Source organism: Bos indicus, chromosome 1 (assembly GCF_029378745.1).
Source record: "Bos indicus isolate NIAB-ARS_2022 breed Sahiwal x Tharparkar chromosome 1, NIAB-ARS_B.indTharparkar_mat_pri_1.0, whole genome shotgun sequence".
NCBI classification, from domain to species: Eukaryota; Metazoa; Chordata; class Mammalia; order Artiodactyla; family Bovidae; genus Bos; species Bos indicus.
Genome location: NC_091760.1, coordinates 43,161,969 through 43,188,333, shown reverse-complemented (window position 1 = coordinate 43,188,333; position 26,365 = coordinate 43,161,969). Strand labels below are relative to the sequence as shown.

General features: G+C 38.4%; 1 protein-coding gene and 1 pseudogene across 1 annotated transcript; both read right to left on the bottom strand.

The window, feature by feature from the left end:
• Nucleotides 1–4,774: 4,774 nt before the first annotated feature.
• On the bottom strand, nucleotides 4,775–5,695 carry LOC109562266 (olfactory receptor 5H2-like; annotated as a pseudogene).
• An 18,473-nt stretch (nucleotides 5,696–24,168) lies between these two features.
• LOC109563939 (olfactory receptor 5H2-like) lies at nucleotides 24,169–25,119 on the bottom strand. Its single transcript, XM_019967421.2, has one exon. It carries the CDS (start codon nucleotides 25,096–25,098, stop codon nucleotides 24,169–24,171), a length of 930 nt encoding a protein of 309 aa, XP_019822980.2. The 5' UTR covers nucleotides 25,099–25,119.
• Between the last annotated feature and the right edge of the window lie 1,246 nt (nucleotides 25,120–26,365).

The window sequence follows — 26,365 nt, the reverse complement described above, 5'->3', positions numbered from 1 at the left end:
AAACCAGTTGGGCAGGAGTTCTAATGCCTCAGGCTACTTTGGGTCATTAGATTTGTGTCACCCCACCAGGTAAATAGCAATAATTAGCTTCAGTACTTCCTGAAGTCAATGGGAATATGACTGGTAGTGGAAGAATGTATAAATGTATAAAGTTTTAAATGCCATGTCATTAGTTACAGATATGAAGACAGTAATGCTGCTGTATGTGTCAGGAGCCACCTTAGGCATTACTGACAAAATGGAGGCACGGCCCCAGCCTACTCTCCTCATTCCGCAGGCACAGACTGGGATGAAGGAGTTAGCTCTTGTGATTCTGACTTGTTTCTTCCTTTCTTCAGTTGAGTTGGTTGGAAAGAATGTTAAGATGCTTATTGTTCTTGAGAGAGGCTTGAGAAAGCACAAAGCCTTCTGCAGTTGTGCCCAGAAAATAATCTATAAAGTAACCATTGACATTTGTTTAAGAATTTTTACAAAGAATGTCCCAGAATGAGCAGGTAGGCCACAGCTTGAGGCCATGGGAAGGACTATTATCTAAGACCTGTTTGTGAGGGATATGTTTATGGCAAAGGAAGTTTGCTGAGCTTGGTTTAGGAATAATTAAGAATAGCTAGAAGCCTTTTTAGGAGATAGTGAGCTTCAGATACTAGGGGCAAGCAGGATTTAGAAAGATAAGAAATAAACTGAGGAATGTGGTATGCAGCCCAGACATAAGCATGAGTTACAATGTAATCACAAGTAAACAGGATTCTGAGAGAATCGCTGAAGCAGGAAGGGCAACAATGAAACAATAATCTGGGTGAGGGGGAACTGAAAATGTCAAACATCTGACCTAATGCTTTTGAAAAAGTATAAAAGAGAACCTGATGCCTGAAATAAACATGTAGTCCCCTACCTCCTGTCAGAGGCTATATCGTTTCCTGCCAACACCTCATCCCTTCAGGCTGATCCCCTGGCTGCTGGAGCTGGACTCTGGCATGTATGTATTTTCTTTCTGTTTTGGTAAGAATACGTGTGTGTGTATGTTTATACATATACAGATAATATATTTGTTTTCTTTCCACTATTATTCCCTATCCCTTGTCACATAACATAAGATGTATTAACTATATATCATTGTAATTAAGCATTGTTAATTAGACATCATAGTATTAAGTCCCCAGATATTGAGGAGAAGAGTAAACATCACTTAAGGATTTTACCTTCTTATCTGGGGAAAGACTTAGTGCATTTTCAGTTGTACACAGCATAGTTGTATCATGTTAGGCAGAATTATGACCTTGTTGTCTTTATTTGAAGATTAAATATGGTAAGGAATTAAGTATAGGTGCCAAATTGATAACAGGTAAACTTGTGATGGCTCACTTTATGTATCAGCTTCTCTGGGCCATGGGATATCCAGATATCTTGAAAAATATTACCTATGGATGTGTGTCTGTGAGGGTGTTTCCAGACCTGATTAGTTTGGAGTTAGTAGACTGAGTAGAGAAGGCAGTGTCACCCCACTCCAGTACTCTTGTCTGGAAAATCCCATGGATGGAGGAGCCTGGTGGTCTGCTGTCTGTGGGGTCTTACAGAGTCAGACACGACTGAAGCAACTTAGCAGCAGCAGCAATAGACTGAGTAAAGCAGATGCCTCTCCCTAATTTAACAACAACAGCAAAAAAAGCAGTGGATCATTTGAATTTTCTCTCTACTTGTCTCAGACATTGCTCTTTCATGTCTTTGATGGTTTTGGTTCTTAAGATTTCAGACTCGGACAGAAATCTATACCATTGATTCTACTGTCTCGGGCCTTTGAACTATGAACATCTATTGCCTTGGGTCTCCTGCTTGCAGAGGGCAGATTCTCAGTCTCTATAATTATATGTGCCAATATCTTATAATAAAACTCTTTATATGATAAACATTTAGATAGATATCTATATGTATATATAAATTATATATTTATATCATATTGGTTCTGTTAACTGGAAAACCCTATGTTAACACAAATACTCACAGTACATTTAGCAAGTTTCTTGCTTTATATCGAAAAGTAGAAGGAAATATCATGACAATCTGTTAATCATTTCATTCAAATAAGTGTCATTTAAATGGTATTAATATCTTCTCAGAAGTTAAAAAAATCATATTCTGACAACATTTATAATGTCTAATATATGATTTGCTCCGAGTTCTGCATACAAAGAATAATTTGGCAGCTGTGTTCGGGAAGTAAGACAGGATCCCCAGAATGGGAGGAAAAGTAACTTGAGTTTTGTAAATCAAAAAGATATGTAGTTATGAAGGTGAAGGTCTCAGTGGTATCAGAAAGAATATACATAGAGTCAGTGGTGAGATGAAGAGAAAGGTGGAGCTGAAGATGAATAACTTATTATTCTTAGAGTATGTAGTGGGATAAAATGGACATTTAAGGACTTGAAGGCACAAACATCCAAATTCTTGTTTATTTCCATGTTCTTCCCATCTGCTCACTGAGCTACATAACCTTGTATCATCTCAAAGTTATTTGATCTTTGACATTCATTGGATCATAGAGAAAGCAAGGAATTCCAGAAAAACATCTACTTCTGCTTCATTGACTACATGAAAGGCTTTTACTGTGTGGATCACAGCAAACTGTGGAAAATTCTTAAAGACATGGGAATACCAGACCACCTTACCTTCTTCTGAGAAACCTGTATGCATGTCAAAAAGCAATGGTTAGAACCTTACATGGAACAACTGAGTGGTTCACAATTGGGAAAGGAGTGCAACAAGACCATATATTGTCACCCTGTTTATTTAACCTATACACAGAGTGTGTGTTAATTTCTCAGTCATATCCAGCTCTTTGTGACCCTGCAGACTGTAGCCCACCAGGCCCCTCTGTCCATGGAATTCTCCAGACAAGAATACTGGAGCCAGTAGCCATCCCCTTCTCCAGGGAATCTTCCCAACCCAGGGATAGAACTTGGGTCTCCTGCATTGCAGGAAGTTTCTTTACCATCTGAGCCATCAGAGAAGCCAGAGTACATCATGTGAAATGCCAGGCTGGATGACTCACAAGCTGGGATCAGGATTGCTTGGAGAAATAGCAACAACCTCAGATATGTAGATGATACCACTCTAATGGCAGAAACTAAAAAGGGACTAAAGAGCCTCTTGATGAAGCTAAAAGAGAAGAGTGAAAAGCTGGCTTAAAACTCAAAATTCTGAAAACTAAGATAATTACATCTGATACAATCATTTGTGGCAAATAAAAGGGAAGAAGTAAAAGCAGTAACAGATTTGATTTTCTTGGGCTCCAAAATAACTGCACATGATTACTGAAGCCATGAAATTAAAAGGTGCTTGACAAACCTAGACAGCATATTTAAAAGCAGAGACATCACTTTGCCGACAGAGGTCCATATAACCAAAGCTATGGTTTTTCCAGTAATCATGTCTGGATGCCAGAGTTGGGCCATAAAGAAGCTGAGCACCGAAGAATTGATGCTTTTGAATTGTGATGCTGGAGAAGACTCTTGAGAGTCCCTTGGACTGCATGGAGACCAAACCAGTCAATCCTAAAGGAAATCAATCCTGAATATTCATTGGAAGGACTAATGCTGAAGCTGAAGTTCCAGTATTTTGGCCACTTGATGCGAAGACCTGACTCATTGAAAAAGACCCTGATGCTGGGAATGATTGAAGGCAAAAGGAGAAGAGGGCAACAGAGGATGAGATGATTAGATAGCATCACCAATTCAGTGAACATGCCTAGGAGATAGTGAAGGACAGGGAACCCTGGCATGCTTCAGTCCATGGGGTCACAAAGATTCAGATACGACTTAGCACCTGAACAATGACAACAACAAATATACATTTAAAGCCCCTCATTGTCAACAACACACTCCAACAACAATTACTGTTATTGTTAACTGTTAACAATATACCACTGTTCTTCAAATCTTAATCTTTTGCCTATTTTTCATTCTAGAAAAATTGACCATTTTCTTTCTATTTTTCCATTTTTTTCTCCTTTTCTATGCCTATCCAATTTAAATCATCATTGTAATCTGTTGGTTTTCTAAATTAGTGAAGTTTTTCAGATTGACCTTCAAATACAAACAAAGCTAGAAAGGTCCTTAGAAAGCATCATAGACAGTGAGACACAACTTGCCTCTTTGCCTTTCTCTAAAAAGCATACTAGCTAAGGGCATCTTTTACACTGTAGCTCTGACTTAATATCTTACTTCTAATGCCATTTTTCCTCATTATTTTCTAATTTCTGTTTATTTCTCTATGTTATATGAGAGTTCATCCCTACTAAAGATTTGTGATGAGTCAGATAAAGTAGAAAGTAATACCTTTTGATGGCAGGCAGAATTCTGGGAATACTTCTGTTCATTCAAACACAAACCTGCCTACTTGTGGAGTTACATGTGATATGAGGCTCTACAGTTGTGTGAGTATCAAATACATGATAAACTATTCAGAGGAACTCCACTAGCTTAGTACTTAATGCATTTATAAAGTCACACATTGAAGAACATTCAAACATGAAATATTTCCATTTGTTTTCTACTTTAATTACTTTTATATGACATAAACAATTAACTACCTTATATATTTTAGAATAAGATGAACAAATGCTTTAAAGAATTTATTAGGCACTAACATCTTAAGTTATTAAAATAATAGGACAATTATAAATGTAGAAAACTTTGAACACTAATCAGCATGTCACAACATCTAACCTGTAACATTTTGTGTTGTTTTAATGAAAAAAGAACATTTATTAGTATGATATCTACTCTTTTCTTTTTAACATTTTTGTCAGTGAATCTATGACTTTTTTATTTCTCAATCTGTAGATAATTGGATTTAACAAAGGAATTATAACAGTGTAAAATAGAGAATCCATCATATCCTGATCATCTGCTTGTGCAGATCCACGGCACACATACATGAAAAGAGGCACATAATATAAAGAGACAGATAGCAGGTGGGTGCCACAGGTGGAGAAGGTCTTCCTCACGCCTTCAACAGACTTCTTTTTTAAAATTGTAAAGAGAACAAGCAAATAAGACACAAGAACATGAGAAAGGTGAATACATGTATTGATCCAGAGAAAATAAATACTATCAGAAAATTAATGGAAGGGTCAGTACAGGACATCTGAAACAATGGTATAATATCACAGTAAAAGTGCTATACTATGATGGAATTACAAAAGGTTAATTTGAATTAAAAAGTGTTATCAAGTGTGGCATGAGAAAGGCCACCTAAAAATGACAAAGCTAGTAGCCAGATGCACAGTCTATCTGTCATAATCACTGGATAATATAATAGTTTACCTATGGCCACATAGCAATCATATGCCATTGTTGCCAGCAAAAAGCATTCTGTGGTTACACTGATTGCAAGGGGAAAAAATGTGTAACTTGCATTCAGTGAGAGAGATAATTTTGCTCTTGGTACAGAAGTTGACCAGCATCTTTGGAGTCACTACGGAGGATATCCAGGCATCAACAAAGGCCAATTTTCCAAGGATTAAGACGGGAATGTAAAGGTTAGGGTCATTGCAGAAGAGAACAATCAGACCAAGATTTCCCACAATGGTGATGAAGTATATCACCAAGAACAAGAACAAGGGGATTTACCACTATGGTTGATACTTAAGTCCTGTGAGAAAAAACTCCGTCAGCAATGTTGCTTTTTTCATTTCCGTATCCTTAATAGATGGCCTCGAAAAACAATGCAATAAATGTGAAAAGAAGATTATATATCGGAAGATTAAAAAAACAGTTAGGCTAATATAAACAAAACCATAAACTAGCCTGAATATGATTTTATTTACTCGTACTTTAATATGAGAAAAGTATTGGGGAAAATTGTTATATTTGGAAAATGTGATTATTTTAGTTCAAAATATGTACAGGAATAAACTTATTTAGAAAAAGGAAATTCTGAACATGAACAAATGTATGGGGAAACTATTTAATGAGATATGGAAATTCTGTGTGTTTGAGATAAATGCAGGTTTTAAAAATGTTGGAAAGGCCTAGGTTATCAAGTGAATTGAATATCATAAGAATAATCTTCAATTTTATTCATTAATCATTAGGCAAGCACTGAAAACTTTTAAGATGTGGCGTGTCATCAATGGTTATTTTTGAAATTAAATATTTGGTTGCAGAAAACAGAATGTAGGAAGAAGAATCTTGGGTCATAAATACTCTTTAGTAAGCTATGACTCTTGTCCAGTTATTCCCAAATTAGATTATATGTCCAAATTGTTTGGGGTAATTTTTCATGCAGAATATTGTCTGAGACACTATTTTAGAAATTGATCCAAAAGATCATGAATGTGGTCAAATAACATGTATTTTTCAGTACTCCCCAGGTGATTAAAAGTATGTGAAGTTCTTGTTCATGTGTGATGTGATTGGGGTGATGAGGGAGAAGACAGAGATGTCAGTTCAGTTCAGTTCAGTAGCCCAGTTGTGTCCAACTCTTTGCAACACAGTGGACTGCAGAATGCCAGGCTTCCCTGTCCATCACCAACTCCCAGAGCTTACTCAAACTCATGTCCATTGAGTTGGTGAGGCCATCCAACCATCTCATCTTCTGTCGTCCCCTTCTCCTCCCACCCTCTATCTTTCCCAGCATCAGGGTCTTTGCAAATGAGTCAATTTTTCACATCATGTGGCCAAAGTATTGGAGTTTCAGCTTCAGCATAAGTCCTTCCAATGAATATTCAGGACTGATTTCCCTTAGGATGAACTGGTTGGATCTCCTTGTTGTCCATGTGACTCTCAAGAGTCTTCTCCAACACCACAGTTCAAAAGCATCAGTTCTTTGGCACTCAGCCTTCTTTACAGTCCAACTCTCATATCCATGCATGACTATTGGAAAAACCATAGCTTTGACTAGACAGACCTTTCTTGGCAAAATAATGTCTCTGCTTTTTAATATGCTGTCTAGATTGGTCCTAACTTTTCTTCCAAGGAGCAAGCATCTTTTTATTTCATGGCTGCAATCACTATCTGAAGTGATTTTGGAGCCCCCCAAAAATAAAGTTTGTCACTGTTTCCATTGTTTCCCCATCTATTTGCCAAGAGTGATGGGACTGGATGCCATGATCTTAGTTTCCTGAATGTTGAGTTTTAAGCCAAATTTTTCACTCTTCTCTTCCACTTTCATCAAGAGGCTCTTTAGTTCTTTTTCTCTTTCTGCCATAAGCATGGTGTCATCTGCATATCTGAGGTTACTGATATTTCTCCCAGTAATCTTGAACAAGCACTCCAGCTTGTGCTTCATCCAGTTTAGCATTTCTCATGATGTACTCTGCATATAAATTAAATAATCAGGGTGACAATATACAGCCTTGACATACTCCTTTCCTGATTTGGAACCAGTCTTTTGTTCCATGTCCAGTTCTAACTGTTGCTTCTTGACCTGCATACATATTTCTCAGGAGGCAGGGAAGGTGGTCTGGTATTCCCGTGTCTTTAAGAATTTTCTACAGTTTGTTGTGACCCACACAATCAAAGGCTTTGGCATAGTCAATAAAGCAGAAGTAGATGTTTTTCTGAAACTCTCTTGCTTTTTTGATGATACAATGGATGTTGGTAATTTGATCTCTGGTTCCTCTGCCTTTTCTAAATCCAGCTTGAACATCTGACAGAGACATAGATCAAAATAAACCAGGGCTTCCCTGGTGGCTCAGTGGTAAAGAATCCACCTGCCAATGCAGAAAACCTTGGTTCAATCTCTGGGCCAGGAAGATACCATAGAGAGTGGACTTGTGGGCACAGCAGGGAAAAGAGAGGGTGGGACAAATTGAGATACCACGTGCCACCAAGTAACTAAGCCCATGACCCACCACTGTTGGGCCTGTGTTGTAGAGCCTGGGAACCACAGCTACTGAGGCCAGGAGCCACAGCTACTGAAGCCCCCTCAATGAGAAGCCCACAAGTTGCAACTACAGAGCAGCCTCTGCTCTCTGCAACTAGAGAAAAGCCCACACATCAACAAAGAACCAGGACAGCCAAAAATAAATAAGTAAATAAAATTATTAAAAATAAATCAGAATATAGAATCAATGAGATTTGGTGACAGATTAAATGTGAAGGTGTGGTTAGTAAGAGAGTCACTGGGTGACTGATTAGGTGTTCATTAAAAACTGAGACTGAAGACTCAGATGCAGTAGCTAGTTTTTGCAAGGGGCATCTTCTGAACATCTGAGTGAGATAAACATAGCAGTGTGATTCTACAAGTGTTTAATAGAAATAATGACTTGGGTATCATTGAGGTGAATGAAAGCAGTTACTATGGCTGATACGTTGAACAGTGTGCATGAAGTAAAAAATGGAAGGAATGAAAATAAATTTGAAGAAGTTATATAAAGAGATTAAAGATGAATATACATAATTTATTGGATGGATGACATCTGATTCTCTTTTCTACCAAATTAGTCTTGGTGGAGACTAAAGCTCTCATCCTTTCTAGAAGCCAAAATTTCTGGAAACTAACTTTCCCATCCATGGCACCTAGAGGGAGGGGACTTGGTATAGCTGGGGAAAAAAAAAAAAACAAACAAAAAAACTCATTTACCCTGGATTTGGGATTTGGAGAGGGGAGACAGAGGTCAAACATGGGACAAAGAGAATTTTGGTTGCTTTGATTGCAAAATCAGCTGAGGAACCAGAACATGAATCCTGTGCACATAGCAGTGCCATCGATAGTGAGTCGTGGAATTCAAGTTCAGCGGCAATGACAAGTGATCTTATTGAGCTAGAGCTGGGACATGTTTTTGGCTATTGACTGTCTGACTTCTTTCTTTGTATCTTGCCAATTTCTCCAGTGGATTTCTCCAATTCCCCTAACATTTCTGTGTTTAAGCCAGTTTTTATTCAGTTAACTCATTTCATCTTGCAACCAAGAGCTCTGGCTCACAAAGGAGGAGAAAAGGAAAGACAAGAAAAGGATGCTGAGCAGAGTGAACAGAGAAGGTGGGAATTGGAAAGCTGAGTGTTGGGAACTTAAAGAGAGGAAAATACTCAAGAAGGACAAAGCAAAATAGGGTGTCTAAAGCAAAACAACTTCTCTGGGAGGATAAGGAGTGAACAGAAGTCACTCAGTGTGAGAATTAAGAGATTTTTAGTGGGAGCAGTCTCCATTTGGGGATAGAGTTGAGATCAGAGAATAGTAAGAAGGGAATGGGAAGCAAGTGACACAGCAGTGAGGAGAATGAAATAAAGTATTTAAGATGTGGACAGCAGTTGACATTTGTTTACCACCCACAGGCAAATGCATTTTTTCCTTATACAGCAATATTATGAAAGTTTTGAAAAGAGAGAGGAGGGAATTGAGAAGAGAGTGGGTAGAGAAGTGGAATGGGAAATTTGAGTGGATGAAAACAAGGAAAAACAAAAAACAGGAAGAGACTAAGGAGCATAGACAGTAAGTGTAGGAAAGACAAGCAATGAAGAAAGGAAGTATCACAGAAGACCTGAAGATGAGATAAGAGGAAAGTCTCAGTGGTTTGAGGGGTAAATATCTATCAACTCTGGTTTCAACAAAGATTGTCAGCACAGGGAAACATTTCTTTTTTCTTTTACTCAAAATTCCGAGTTTATTTTCCTATGGAATTTGTGTATGAATTAGAGACTTTCATTGTAATTTTACTTTTAGTTTATAAATATACTAGCATTGCCTCAAAGTTATTTTCATTTTTAAAAGATGTTTTTTCTTTGTTATTATTGTGATTAGAGCTGACTTTCTCTAGAAATCCTTCTGGTTTACATGCACAGCATTTGCGTCTCCACAGGTTTTATTAGTGAAATAAAATTGAGCAAAGACTGGAACTGAATAAAGGCAATATAAATATCCTGTGCTAACAATTGAAGTTGTTAAATGTACATTTATTATGAGTATACATCGTTCCACTCAATCCCAAATCACTAAACTTTAAAAAACTCTCAATTTGATATGTGGGTACTTATTAAGTCATAAATCTGAGAAAAGCACTGGAGAAACATTTTCTGCATTTTTCTGTCTGTGTGTGTACAGGTATATATTACGAAATTATTGTCAGAAGTGGGTGAAAGAATAGAGATTACTATTTAAGTGATTTAGAGAATGCGGGTAATTAAATCAAATAAACATTTTGAACACAATTATCAGAAAGATTTCTTATCCAGAAAACATTATGACCTAAATCCTTAAACTATTGTTCATTTGTTTGTAGTTCTAGTTCACCAAAATATGTTAACCAGATAATTAAATAAAGAGTATATTATGTTCTTAGAGCTATTTTGCTCATCCAGATTTTACCCTCAAAAATAAAATATGCAGATTATTCACTTTTTTTTCCATTTTTCAACTGACAATTTGACATTTTGTAAATCAAGTCAAAATTATTATAGCTGAAAAAAGGGATACAAGGAGAAGCCAAATGGGGTCAGGGAGGCCAGCTTATGTGGGTAACACAGGACCTTGAAGACCAGGTCAGAGACTTTGTTCTATATCCCAATTTAAAGAAAAACTCTTATGGGATTTTGAAATGGTGGTACAATGATCAGATTTTCCTTTTTTGCATTAACAAAGTTGTCAGTGTAATTCATTCGATAAACAAATGTTAACTTACTTATTTTTGATAATTTGATGTGACATCTGAGTAACAAAAGAAAATGCTTAATCTCCACTTGGGACTTGGATGGCTAGATGAGGGGAAGCAAACAGCATCATAGACTTATTGATCTGCTTCCTTAGAATTTTGCTGACGAAAGCCAAAATAGAGGAGAAAAATATCATAGAAGAGAGGAGTCATGTGAAAAATGCATAGAGGAATAGAGTGGGGTATGTGATGTGTAGTGGTAGCTTCAACATAACCAGCACTTGCCTTCAGTATGCTGTCTTCTTTATTTTGGGGTCATTACTTCCTAACTTATTTGGTTGTCTATCCTTGAGCACAAATACCTGTATTACTGCTTCCAGTATGGATGGTCTTTTCAATTTTAGTCATTTTGATAATAACTTATTTTACTTTTATTTGCATTTCCCTAGTAACTAATTTTTATAGTGTCTTTTTGCATCTTTCTTTGACATCTCTGTATCTTTTTTTTGATGGAGTGTTTGTTCAAATATCTTACCCATTTTAGGTTGATTTTATTTGTCTTTATTATGAGTATTGGGACTGTTTCATCTATTCTGGATACAAGTCTTTTATAAAATGTATGATTTGTAAATATTATATCATTTTAGTCTGTTACCTGGATGACAGTGTGCTTATCAGTCTTAGTGAGTAAGAAGTAGTATTTATTAGGAAGCCACTTGCAGGACAGGGGTAGGAAATAAATATAATAACAGTTCAGGGGTCTTCTGTTTCGGTGAAATTTGCAGGTGTCCAGTGATACAGACACCTGGTGGCTTCCCTGGAGGCTCAGAGGTTAAAGCGTCTGCCTGCAATGTGGGAGACTGGGGTTTGATCCCTGGGTCGGGAAGATCCCCTGGAGAAGGAAATGACAACCCACTCCAGTATTCTTGCCTGGAGAATCCCATGGACGGAGGAGCCTGGTGGGCTACAGTCCACAGGGTTGCAAAGAGTCGGACATGACTGAGCAACTTCACTTTTAGGGATACAGAGCTTGTCAGAAAAAAACCTTCTAAGGTTAAGGGTAAGTTGTTGCATCTGGCCCTTGTTGAAACCAAGAGAGGCACAACACATAATGTGCCTCTGTGAACTGTGGAGGCAGTAGTATCCGTATTTGGGTGTGTTATTCCAGCCAGTTACCAATTGCTAGTTTTGAGTGGAGCTTGGAGCTTTTGGCTTTGTTTGTACCGTGTGTAGGCTGTTGTGCACACTGTTCTGCCTCTCGGGCCATATCCAGCAGATCCAGTGGAGCCGGAATCAGCAGTGACAGCTCCTTGGAGCCTTTAATCAGCCTCTGGAGGGAGATTGAAATGCAAGCCCTTAGAATTTTGAGCAAAGCACTGCCATCCTCTGTGGAAACTACTCTACTGTAGAGAAACAGCTGTAGGCCTGATAGTTAACCTTGGTAAAAAAAAAATGAATGTTTAACCATGGACCACTAATTTGCTATGATACTGGAGCTTCCCTTGACAAATTGGATGTTATCTGACCCACTAACCATAAATTTCAGTGTGCACAGAAGCATTCCTTCATCAAATAGAAACAGCATATACTTGATCAAGCAGAAAAGGCCCTGAAGGCACAAATAAGTTACTTGAAGAAGTGGTTCCAATGCTATTGGCTTCCAATCCTGCCGCAAAGGCTTCTGTGTCCCAGCTGGGGCCTGTGTCCTTATAATTAGTTGGCCAAGAAGTCTGGGGCCTGACTTACAGATGGTTCTGCATGGTATGCGGGCACCATCAGAAAGCGGAGAGCTGCGGCACGCAGCTCCTCTCTGTGAAATTCAGGAAGGACAATGGTGAAGGGAAAAACTTCTAGCAGGACAGCCTGGTTCCACCAAGACAGACAACAATGCTTCCATTGGTCTGAAAGTAGACTACCACTCAGGCCCTTTGACTTTCCATTTCTTTGAATCATGAGACAAAGAAATGAGTTGCTATATTGGGTGAGGTGATTGATAGCAAGTAACAAGAGGAAACTGGACTCCTCCACAAAAAGGTAATAAAAAGTATGTCTGGAATACACAACACCCTCTAGGGTATCTCTTAGCATTGTTATTCTCATGATTATGGTCAATGAAAAACTTTGAGGCCAAACCACACAATAGTTCTAATGGCCCAGACTCTTTAGAAATTTGGGTCATTCTACCAAGTGAAGAATGTTGGTACTGATGACATTAATGTTGGTATTGATGAATGTTGACATTCATGTGGTGAATATCATTCACCATTTGGAAAACTCAGCAGTGGCCACAGGACTGGAAAAGGTCAGTTTTCATTCCAATCCCAAAGAAAGACAATGCAAAAGAATGCTCAAACTACCGCACAATTGCACTCATCTCACACGTTAGTAATGTTCAAAATTCTCCAGCCAGGCTTCAGCAATACATGAACTGTGAACTTCCAGATGTTCAAGCTGGTTTTAGAAAAGGCAGAGGAACCAGAGATCAAATTGCCAACATCTGCTGGATCATCGAAAAAGCAAGAGAGTTCCAGAAAAACATCTATTTCTGCTTTATTGACTATGCCAAAGCATTTGACTGTGTGTTCTGAAAGAGATGGGAATACCAGACTGCCTGACCTGCCTCTTGAGAAACCTGTATGCAGGTCAGGAAGCAACAGCTAGAACTGGACATGGAACAACAGACTGGTTCCAAATAGGAAAAGGAGTACATCAAGGCTGTATATTGTCATCCCGCTTATTTAACTTATATGCAGAGTACATCATGAGAAACTCTGGGCTGGAAGAAGCACAAGCTGGAATCAAGATTGCCCTTAGAAATATCAATAACCTCAGATATGCAGATGACAACACCCTTATGGTAGCAAGTGAAGTGGAACTGAAGAGCCTCTTGATGAAAGTGAAAGAGGAGAGTGAAAAAGTTGGCTTAAAGCTCAACATTCAGAAAACTCAGATCATGGCATCCAGGCCCATCACTTCATGGGAAATAGATGGGGAAACAGTGGAAATAGTGTCAGACTTTATTTTTGGGGACTCCAAAATCACTGAAGATGGTGATTACAGCCATGAAATTAAAAGACATTTACTCCTTGAAAGGAAAGTTATGACCAGCCTAGATAACATATTAAAAAGCAGAGACATTACTTTGCCACCAAAGATCTGTCTAGTCAAGATTATGGTTTTTCCAGGGTCATGTATGGATGTGAGAGTTGGACTGTGAAGAAAGCTGAGCGCTGAAGAATTGAAGCTTTTGAACTGTGGTGTTAGAGAAGACTCTTGAGAGTCCCTGGACTGCAAGGAGATCCAACCAGTCTATCCTCAAGGAGATCAGTCCTGGGTGTTCTTTGGAAGGACTGATGCTAAAACTGAAACTCCAGTACTTTGGCCACTTCATGCGAAGAGTTGACTCTTTGGAAAAGACTCTGTTGCTGGGAGAGATTGGGGGCAGGAGGAGAAGGGGACAACAAAGGATGAGATGGCTGGATGGCATCACCGACTCAATGGACGTGAGTTTGAGTGAACTCCAGGAGTTGGTAATCGATGGGAGGCCTGGCGTGCTACAATTCATGAAGTCGCAAAGAATCGAACCCGACTGAGTGACTGAACTGAACTGAACTGAACTGAACCAAGTGAAAAACAATGACCATCTGAGTCAGGTGCTTGCTGAAGGCAAAGAGAACACAGAATGGGTAGTAAAAGAAGTTAGTTAAAATACCAACAACAATGACACGTCCAGTTATAGACAGGAGGATTGTAATTGCCAAGAGATTTCCTTCTTAGTTTATATGAATACATTTGTGTCTGTATAACACTTGTGTTTGTTTTCTTTCCATTCTTATTCCCTTATCATGAGACATAAGATGTACTGACTTTATATTATCATAATTAAGTGTTGTTAATTTGACATTGTATTACCTGATATCAAAGAAAATGAATAGTAAACCTCACTCAAAGATTTTACCTCGAGGAGGAGGAGCCAAGATGGCGGAGGAGTAGGACGGGGAGAACACTTTCTCCCCCACAAATTCATCAAAAGAGCATTTAAACGTCGAGTAAATTCCACAAAACAACTTCTGAATGCCGGCAGAGGACATCAGGCACCCAGAAAAGCAACCCAACTCTTCGAAAGGAGGTAGGAGAAAATATTAAAAACAAAAAAAAAGAGACAAAAGAGGGAGGGACGGAGTTCCGTCCCGGGAAGGGAATCTTAAAAAGAGAGAAGTTTCCAAACATCAGGAAACCTTCTCACTGCCGAATCTGTGCCGAGCTTTGGAAGCACAGAGGGCAACATAACAGGGAGAAAAAATAAATAAACAATTTAAAACTCGCAGATTGCGAGCCCTACAGTAACTCCCCCAGCAGAGAAGCAGCGCAGACGCCTGCATCCGCCATTAGCAAACCGGGGCTGGGCAGGGAGGCGCAGCGTGGGCTGCATCGCTGAGAGTAAGAATCTGGCCTGAATACCCTGAGCGCTATCTGAGCGAAATAATTTGGGCTAGCAAACCAGACTGTGGGATACCTACCACGCGAAAAGCCAGCCCTAACCTAAGACCGCCAGGCCCGCGCACGGAACAAAGGACTGAACAGAGATAGCCGGCTGCAGACCTTCCCCCTCCGGTGACAGGCAGCCAGAGCCGGAAGGGGGCAATCGCAGCCCCAGAGAGACATTATCTATAAAATTGTAAGCAGGCTTCTTTGCTAACTAAAACTTCTTGGGGGTCTGGACGGTCAACATCTGCCTGAGAAGGTGCGCCGGTTTTACATCCAGATAACCGAGTGGCGGGGAGGCGATAAGTCGCAGCATTGGCGCTCGCCTGGGAAGAGCAAATTGGCGCTCGGACCTGGGAAGAGCACAAAACGCAGGCCCAACTGAGTCTGCGCCTCTGAGGACTACCCGAGTGCCTGAACCTGAGCGGCTTGGACCTGGGAGGTGCATGCAGCCCAGGGCCAGCCTCGGATTGTTCCTGGCGGAACAACCTAGAGTCCGAGCAGTGTGGACAGGGAGGCTACACGCGGCGTGAGCAGGGGCAGACCCAGAGTGGCTGAGGCATTGCGAGCCCACGCCAGTGTTATTTGTTTGCAGCATCCCTCCCCCCCTCCCCATAGCGCGACTGAACAAGTAAGCCTAAAAAAAAAAAAAAAAAAAGTGTCCTCCACCGTGCCCTTTGAGTCAGGGCGGAAACCAGATACTGAAGAGACTAGCAAACAGAAGAAGATATAACAGAGGGAAACGCCTTGGAAGCTACAGGCAATAGATCAAAACCCTGTGGTTACTACGGACTACATAGGAAGGGGCCTATAGATCTTGAGAAATATAAATCTGACCAAGGAACTAGCCAAAAATGAACTGAACCCACAACACCCAAAAAAAAAAAAAAAAAGTCCTAGATATATTTTTATTATTTTTACGATCATTCTTTCTTTTTTTTTTTAATTAAAAAAAAAAATTTTTAAGTCCTCTATTGTTCCTTTAATTTTCACTTTTATAACCTATTACTTTGCAAAAAAAAAAAAAAAAAAAAGACCCTAATTTTTTTCTTCTTCAGCAAACTTCATATATATATATTTTATAATTTTTTGACCTTGTTTTTTTTGTTTGTTTGTTTTTGTTTTTTTCTTCTTTTCTTTAACATTGTATTTTTGAAATCCCAAACTCTACTCTAGATTTTTAATTTTCGCTTTTTGGTATATGTTATCAATTTTGTACCTATAGTTTTTCTTTATATAATTTCTGTGACTTTTTTTTTTTTTTTCTTCTTCTCTGTTTCTTTCTCTTCTTCTTTTATATAACATGGTATATCTGAAATTCCAAACTTTACTCTAGATTTTTAATTTATGCTTTTTGGTATTTGATATCAATTTTGTACCTGTATTTTCTTTATAATTTTTGTGACATTGTTCGTATTTGTTTGTTTGTTTTCTCTCTTTATTTTTCTTCTTCTTCTTTTTTTTTTTTTTTTTTTTAACATTGTATTTTTGAAATTCCAAACTCTACTCTAGATTTTTAATTTTTGCTTTCTGGTATTAGTTATCAATTTTGTACCTGTACTTTCTTTATAATTTTCGCGACCTTGTTTGTTTTTGTTTGTTCGTTTTTTCCTCTTTCTTTTCCTTCTTCTTTTCTTTAACATCGTATTTTTGAAATTCCAAACTCTACTCTAGATTTTTAATTTTCGCTTTCTGGTATTAGTTATCAATTTTGTACCTGTACTTTCTTTATAATTTTCGCGACCTTGTTTGTTTTCGTTTGTTCGTTCTTTCTCTCTTTCTTTTCCTTCTTCTTTTCTTTAACATCGTATTTTTGAAATTCCAAACTCTACTCTAGATTTTTAATTTTTGCTTTTATGTATTTGTTACCAATTTTGTACCTTTAAGGACCCAATCTTCAGGACCCATTTTTCACTAGGGAGTGAGATTACTGGCTTGACTGCTCTCTCTCCCTTTGGACCCTCCTTTTTCTCCACCAGGTCGCCTGTGTCTCCTCCCTAACCCCTCTCTACTCTACCCAACTCTGTGAATTTCTGTGTGTTCCAGACGGTGGAGAACACTTAGGGAACTGATTACTGGCTGGATCTGTCTCCCTCCTTTTCATTCCCCCCTTTTATCCTTCTGGCCACCTCTGTTACCTTCCTCCTTCTTCTCTTCTCTGTATAACCCCGTGAACATCTCTGAGTGGTCCAGTTGTGGAGTGCACATAAGGAAGTGACTACTGGCTAGCCCACTCTCTCCACTATTGATTCACCTCATCTCATTTGGGTCACCTCTAACTCCCTCCTCCCTCTTCTCTTCTCCATGTAACCCTGTGAACCTCTCTGAGTGACCCTCACTGTAGAGAAACTTATCATCTTTAATGTAGATGTTTTATCAATGGTGCTGTATAGAAGGAGAAGTTTTGAAACTACTGTAAAAATAAGACCGATAATCGGAAGCAGGAGACTTAAGTCCAAACCCTGACTCCAGGGAACTCCTGACTCCAAGGAACATTCATTCACAGGAGCTCATCAAATGCCTCCATACCGACACTGAAACCAAGCACCACACAAGGGCCAATAAGTTCCAGGGCAAGACATACCAAGCAAACTCTCCAGCAACAAAGGAACACAGCCCTGAGCTTCAAGATACAGGCTGCCCAAAGTCACCCCAAAACTATAGACATCTCATAACTCATTACTGGACATTTCATTGCACTCCAGAGAGAAGAAATACAGCTCCACCCACCAGAACACCGACACAAGCTTCCCTAACCAGGAAACCTTGACAAGCCACCTGTACAAACCCACACACAGCGAGGAAACACCACAATAAAGAGAACTCCACAAACTGCCAGAATACAGAAAGGACACCCCAAACTCAGCAATTTAAACAAGATGAAGAGACAGAGGAATACTCAGCAGATAAAGGAACAGGATAAATGCCCACCAAACCAAACAAAAGAGGAAGAGATAGGGAATCTACCTGATAAAGAATTCCGAATAATGATAGTGAAATTGATCCAAAATCTTGAAACTAAAATGGAATCACAGATAAATAGCCTGGAGACAAGGATTGAGAAGATGCAAGAAAGGTTTAACAAGGACCTAGAAGAAATAAAAAAGAGTCAATATATAATGAATAATGCAATAAGTGAAATTAAAAACACTCTGGAGGCAACAAATAGTAGAATAACAGAGGCAGAAGACAGGATTAGTGAATTAGAAGATAGAATGGTAGAAATAAATGAATCAGAGAGGATAAAAGAAAAACGAATTAAAAGAAATGAGGACAATCTCAGAGACCTCCAGGACAATATTAAACGCTACAACATTCGAATCATAGGGGTTCCAGAAGAAGAAGACAAAAAGAAAGACCATGAGAAAATACTTGAGGAGATAATAGTGGAAAACTTCCCTAAAATGGGGAAGGAAATAATCACCCAAGTCCAAGAAACCCAGAGAGTACCAAACAGGATAAACCCAAGGCGAAACACCCCAAGACACATATTAATCAAATTAACAAAGATCAAACACAAAGAACAAATATTAAAAGCAGCAAGGGAAAAACAACAAATAACACACAAGGGAATTCCCATAAGGATAACAGCTGATCTTTCAATAGAAACTCTTCAAGCCAGGAGGGAATGGCAAGACATACTTAAAATGATGAAAGAAAATAACCTACAGCCCAGATTATTGTACCCAGCAAGGATCTCATTCAAGTATGAAGGAGAAATCAAAAGCTTTTCAGACAAGCAAAAGCTGAGAGAATTCTGCACCACCAAACCAGCTCTCCAACAAATACTAAAGGATATTCTCTAGACAGGAAACACAAAAACGGTGTATAAACTCGAACCCAAAACAATAAAGTAAATGGCAACGGGAACATACTTATCAGTAATTACCTTAAACGTAAATGGGTTGAATGCCCCAACCAAAAGACAAAGACTGGCTGAATGGATACAAAAACAAGACCCCTACATATGTTGTCTACAAGAGACCCACCTCAAAACAGGGGACACATACAGACTGAAAGTGAAGGGCTGGAAAAAGATTTTCCATGCAAATAGGGACCAAAAGAAAGCAGGAGTCGCAATACTCATATCAGATAAAATAGACTTTAAAACAAAGGCTGTGAAAAGAGACAAAGAAGGTCACTACATAATGATCAAAGGATCAATCCAAGAAGAAGATATAACAATTATAAATATATATGCACCCAACACGGGAGCACCACAGTACGTAAGACAACTGCTAACAAGTATGAAAGGAGAAATTAACAATAACACAATAATAGTGGGAGACCTTAATACCCCACTTACACCTATGGATAGATCAACTAAACAGAAAATTAACAAGGAAACACAAACTTTAAACGATACAATAGACCAGTTAGACCTAATTGATATCTATAGGTCATTTCATCCCAAAACAATGAATTTCACCTTTTTCTCAAGCGCACATGGAACCTTCTCCAGGATAGATCACATCCTGGGCCATAAAGCTAGCCTTGGTAAATTCAAAAAGATAGAAATCATTCCAAGCATTTTTTCTGACCACAATGCAGTAAGATTAGATCTCAATTACAGGAGAAAAACTATTAAAAATTCCAACATATGGAGGCTGAACAACACGCTGCTGAATAACCAACAAATCACAGAAGAAATCAAAAAAGAAATCAAAATTTGCATAGAAACGAATGAAAATGAAAACACAACAACCCAAAACCTGTGGGACACAGTAAAAGCAGTCCTAAGGGGAAAGTTCATAGCAATACAGGCACACCTCAAGAAACAAGAAAAAAGTCAAATAAATAACCTAACTCTACACCTAAAGCAACTAGAAAAGGAAGAAATGAAGAACCCCAGGGTTAGTAGAAGGAAAGAAATCTTAAAAATTAGAGCAGAAATAAATGCAAAAGAAACAAAAGAGACCATAGCAAAAATCAACAAAACCAAAAGCTGGTTCTTTGAAAGGATAAATAAAATTGACAAACCATTAGCCAGACTCATCAAGAAACAAAGGGAGAAAAATCAAATCAACAAAATTAGAAACGAAAATGGAGAGATCACAACAGACAACACAGAAATACAAAGGATCATAAGAGACTACTATCAACAATTATATGCCAATAAAATGGACAACGTGGAAGAAATGGACAAATTCTTAGAAAAGTACAACTTTCCAAAACTGGACCAGGAAGAAATAGAAAATCTTAACAGACCCATCACAAGCATGGAAATTGAAACTGTAATCAAAAATCTTCCAGCAAACAAAAGCCCCGGTCCAGACGGCTTCACAGCTGAATTCTACCAAAAATTTAGAGAAGAGCTAACACCTATCCTGCTCAAACTCTTCCAGAAAATTGCAGAGGAAGGTAAACTTCCAAACTCATTCTATGAGGCCACCATCACCCTAATACCAAAACCTGACAAAGATCCCACAAAAAAAGAAAACTACAGGCCAATATCACTGATGAACATAGATGCAAAAATCCTTAACAAAATTCTAGCAATCAGAATCCAACAACACATTAAAAAGATCATACACCATGATCAAGTGGGCTTTATCCCAGGGATGCAAGGATTCTTCAATATCCGCAAATCAGTCAATGTAATACACCACATTAACAAATTGAAAAATAAAAACCATATGATTATCTCAATAGATGCAGAGAAAGCCTTTGACAAAATTCAACATCCATTTATGATAAAAACTCTCCAGAAAGTAGGAATAGAAGGAACATACCTCAACATAATAAAAGCTATATATGACAAACCCACTGCAAACATTATCCTCAATGGTGAAAAATTGAAAGCATTTCCTCTAAAGTCAGGAACAAGACAAGGGTGCCCACTTTCACCATTACTATTCAACATAGTTTTGGAAGTTTTGGCCACAGCAATCAGAGCAGAAAAAGAAATCAAAGGAATCCAAATTGGAAAAGAAGAAGTAAAACTCTCACTATTTGCAGATGACATGATCCTCTACATAGAAAACCCTAAAGAGTCCACCAGAAAATTACTAGAAATAATCAATGACTACAGTAAAGTTGCAGGATATAAAATCAACACACAGAAATCCCTTGCATTCCTATACACTAATAATGAGAAAACAGAAAGAGAAATTAAGGAAACAATTCCATTCACCATTGCAACGGAAAGAATAAAATACTTAGGAATATATCTACCTAAAGAAACTAAAGACCTATATATAGAAAACTATAAAACACTGGTGAAAGAAATCAAAGAGGACACTAATAGATGGAGAAATATACCATGTTCATGGATTGGAAGAATCAATATAGTGAAAATGAGTATACTACCCAAAGCAATTTATAGATTCAACACAATCCCTATCAAGCTACCAACAGTATTCTTCACAGAGCTAGAACAAATAATTTCACAATTTGTATGGAAATACAAAAAACCTCGAATAGCCAAAGCGATCTTGAGAAAGAAGAATGGAACTGGAGGAATCAACCTACCTGACTTCAGGCTCTACTACAAAGCCACAGTTATCAAGACAGTATGGTACTGGCACAAAGACAGAAATATTGATCAATGGAATAAAATAGAAAGCCCAGAGATAAATCCACGCACATATGGACACCTTATATGGACACCTTATCTTCGACAAAGGAGGCAAGAATATACAATGGATTAAAGACAATCTCTTTAACAAGTGGTGCTGGGAAACCTGGTCAACCACTTGTAAAAGAATGAAACTGGACCACTTTCTAACACCATACACAAAAATAAACTCAAAATGGATTAAAGATCTAAACGTAAGACCAGAAACTATAAAACTCCTAGAGGAGAACATAGGCAAAACACTCTCCGACATACATCACAGCAGGATCCTCTATGACCCACCTCCCAGAATATTGGAAATAAAAACAAAAATAAACAAATGGGACCTAATTAACCTTAAAAGCTTCTGCACATCAAAGGAAACTATTAGCAAGGTGAAAAGACAGCCTTCAGAATGGGAGAAAATAATAGCAAATGAAGCAACCGACAAACAACTAATCTCAAAAATATACAAGCAACTCCTACAGCTCAACTCCAGAAAAATAAACGACCCAATCAAAAAATGGGCCAAAGAACTAAATAGACATTTCTCCAAAGAAGACATACAGATGGCTAACAAACACATGAAAAGATGCTCAACATCACTCATTATCAGAGAAATGCAAATCAAAACCACTATGAGGTACCATTTCACACCAGTCAGAATGGCTGCGATCCAAAAGTCTACAAATAATAAATGCTGGAGAGGGTGTGGAGAAAAGGGAACCCTCTTACACTGTTGGTGGGAATGCAAACTAGTACAGCCACTATGGAGAACAGTGTGGAGATTCCTTAAAAAACTGGAAATAGAACTGCCTTATGATCCAGCAACCCCACTGCTGGGCATACACACTGAGGAAACCAGAAGGGAAAGAGACACGTGTACCCCAATGTTCATCGCAGCACTGTTTATAATAGCCAAGACATGGAAGCAACCTAGATGTCCATCAGCAGATGAATGCATAAGAAAGCTGTGGTACATATACACAATGGAGTATTACTCAGCCATTAAAAAGAATACATTTGAATCAGTTCTAATGAGGTGGATGAAACTGGAGCCTATTATACAGAGTGAAGTAAGCCAGAAGGAAAAACATAAATACAGTATTCTAACGCATATATATGGAATTTAGAAAGATGGTAACAATAACCCTGTGTACGAGACAGCAAAAGAGACACTGATGTATAGAACAGTCTTATGGACTCTGTGGGAGAGGGAGAGGGTGGGAAGATTTGGGAGAATAACATTGTAACATGTAAAATATCATGTAAGAAACGAGTTGCCAGTCCAGGTTCGATCCACGATACTGGATGCTTGGGGCTAGTGCACTGGGACGACCCAGAGGGATGGTATGGGGAGGGAGGAGGGAGGAGGGTTCAGGATGGGGAACACATGTATACCTGTGGTGGATTCATTTTGATATTTGTCAAAACTAATACAATTATGTAAAGTTTAAAAATAAAATAAAATTAAAAAAAAAAAAAAAGATTTTACCTCCACTCTTGGGAAGAGGTAATACATTTTGGTTGTACACAGCAGAGTTGTATCATGTTAGGTGGAATTATTCCTTGTTATTATCATTATTTAGAAATAGATTATAATTTTAAGATATGTGTATGGCCACTAAGCTGACAGCAAGTGAACTTGTAGTTGTTAATTTTATGTGTCAACTAATCCATGGGCTGTCCAGATATCTACTTAAACATTATTTGGGGGTGTTTCTGTGAGGGTGTTCCTGATTAGGTTGGAATTGATGAAATTGGTGAATCGGTCCCCACAAGAAGTGAGATTCAACATATTTCAAATAAAGTGGAGTAAAAGACTTTTTGATGGCTAGCAGAACTCCTGGGATTTGCCTCTGTTCACTCAAACACAAGCCCACCTCTGCTGTGGAGTTAAATGTGGTATGTGTCTCCAGGCTATACAACTATATTGTATATATTGGGCTTCCCTGCTGGCTCAGACGGTAAAGAATCCACCTGCAATGTGGGAAACTGGGTTCGATCTCTGGGTTGGGAAGATCCCCTTGAGAAGGGAAGAAGGGAATGGCTACCCACTCCAATGTTCTTGCCTGGAGAATTCCATGGACAGGGGAGGCTGACAGGCTGCATTCCTTGGGGTTGCAAAGAGTCAGACACAACTGAACAACTGACTTTCACTTTCACTTTCATACAGCTATATTGTATCAAAGACATCATGCTCAAGTAATTTTCAATGGTACAGCACTAGTTTAGTGCTTAAACTATACTTAATAAATTCACTTATAAAACTATATTGAAGAATATACAAGCATGTAAAATGTTTTCATGTGTTTTCTGCTTTAGTTATTTTAGTATTATATGAACACCTAATTAAAATTCCTTTGTGTTTTTGAAAAAACTATAGACATTTTAAGGAATTTATTAGAAACTAACATTTTAGGTCATTAAAATAATGACAGTTATAACTACAAAAAATTGGACACTAGTCGACACATAACAAAATCTGATCTGCAGTTTTATGACTGTTTTAATGGAAAGAGAACAGATATTATGAGACCTAAATATTCCTCTTTAAAATTTTCATCAATGAGTCTATGACTTTCTTATTTCTCAGGCTATAGATAATTGGATTTAACAAAGGGATTATGACAGTGTAAAAGAGAGAGTCCATCATATCATGATCATCTGATTGTGTGGATCCAGGACGAATATACATGAAGAGAAGAGGCCCATAGTATAAAGAGACAGACAGGAGGTGGGCTCCACAGGTGGAGAAGGCCTTCCTTATACCTTGAACAGACTTCTTTTTTAAAATTGTTAAGAGAACTAGTGTATAAGAAATAAGCACAATCAGAATGGTGAACACCTGTATTGAACCAGAGAAAATAAAAACTATAAGAATATTAATAAAAGGATCAGTACAAGAAATTTTGAACAGTGGCATAATATCACAGTGAAAGTTGTGTATTGTGTTGTAACTGCAGAAGGTTAATCTAAATAAAAATCCTATATGAATAAAGGCATGAAGAACACCACCTACAAATGATGAGACCAACAGTCTCATGCATAGTCTATTCGTCATAATCACTGGATAAAGTAAAGGATTGCATATGGCCACATAGCGATCATATGCCATACTTGCCAAGAGAAAGCATTCTGTGGTTGCACTGACTGTAAAGGAAAAAAATTGTACCATGCATTCAGAGAGAGATATTGCCTTGCTTTTGATGAAGAAGTTGACCAGCATCTTGGGAGTCACTGTGGATGATATGGAAGTATCCACAAGTGCCAGACTCCCAAGGAATAAGTACATGGGGATGTGAAGCTGAGAGTCATTCCAGATGAGAGCAGTAAGTCCAAGGTTCCCCACAGTGGTGATGAGGTACATCACCAAGAATACCAGGAACAAGGGGATTTGCCACTGTGGTTGATACTTTAGTCCTGTGAGAACAAACTCTGTCAGCAATGTTATATTTTCCTTTTCCATATCTTCACTGGAAGTCTCCTGAAATAAAATGCAAAAAATGTAGAAAAAACATTCACTATGGTTTCATGAAATGAAAGCTTGGAAAGTGGAGTCAAAATAAATCATACTTCTACCAGAATGTCCTTTTACTTTCATAAAATATTACTATAATAAACTATTTGAGGGATCTGAAGAGATGCCAGTCAGTACAATAATTTCAGTTCAAATAATGTGCGGAAATTAATACATTTACATAAAAGAGACATTCTAACTATTTGCTAAATTTGTGGGGACTTGATAGACTGTGGTAGGGAAATTCTGAGTCTGGGATATGGATTATCAGTCAAGGGAACAGATGTTTAAAAGGAGCAGGATTATAAAATAAATTGAATACCGTGTGAAGGATCTTGAACTCTTTGCCTCAGGTAATATGTATGTAGTGAAAGTTTTCAAGACAGGGAAAGACACTGGAGAGTATTTTAATTTAGTTTTTCATTAGTGCAGAAAATAGATGTCATGGAGGAGAAGCTGGGGTCAGGGATACTCTTCAGGAAAAAGTTGCTATTGTCCAGGGGATTTCTAACCAGATTATCCACCAGAATTGTTTGTGGAGCTTTTTATGCAGGATATATATTGTGAGATATTATTGTAGAAATTAATTCAGTGGATCAAGATGGAGTTCTAACAATCTGTACTTTTAAAAATGCTCCACAAGTGATTCAGATGCATGTATAGTGCCTAGTCCGTTGGCAATATAACTTTGGTAGTTATGAGAGAGACAAAGAGATAGATGCAAAAGAATTCAAAGTGCAGTCACTAGGTCCTAATGACTAGATAATCATCAAAAATTGAAATCAAGATCTCAGCTGCAGAGGCCAGTTTGTGGAGCGAGCATCCTCTGAACATTAAGAGGAGATGTACTTAGTAATATGAGCCTCAGTTAAGTTCAGTTCAGTCGCTCAATCATGTCCAACTCTTTGCGACCCCATGAATCACAGCACGCCAGGCCTCCCTGTCCATCACCAACTCCCGGAGTTCACTCAGACCCACGTCCATCGAGTCAGTGATGCCATCCAGCCATCTCATCCTCTGTCGTCCCCTTCTCCTCCTGCCTCCAACCCCTCCCAGCATCAGAGTCTTTTCCAATGAGTCAACTCTTCGCATGAGGTGGCCAAAGTATTGGAGTTTCAGCTTTAGCATCAGTCCTTCCAAAGAACACCCAGGACTGATCTCCTTTAGAATGGAGTGGTTGGATCTCCTTGCAGTCCAAGGGACTCTCATGAGTCTT

Bases quoted from the DNA above. Each gene is read 5' to 3' on its own strand.
- LOC109563939 (XM_019967421.2), bottom strand. From the start codon at position 25,098: ATGGAAAAGGAAAATATAACATTGCTGACAGAGTTTGTTCTCACAGGA.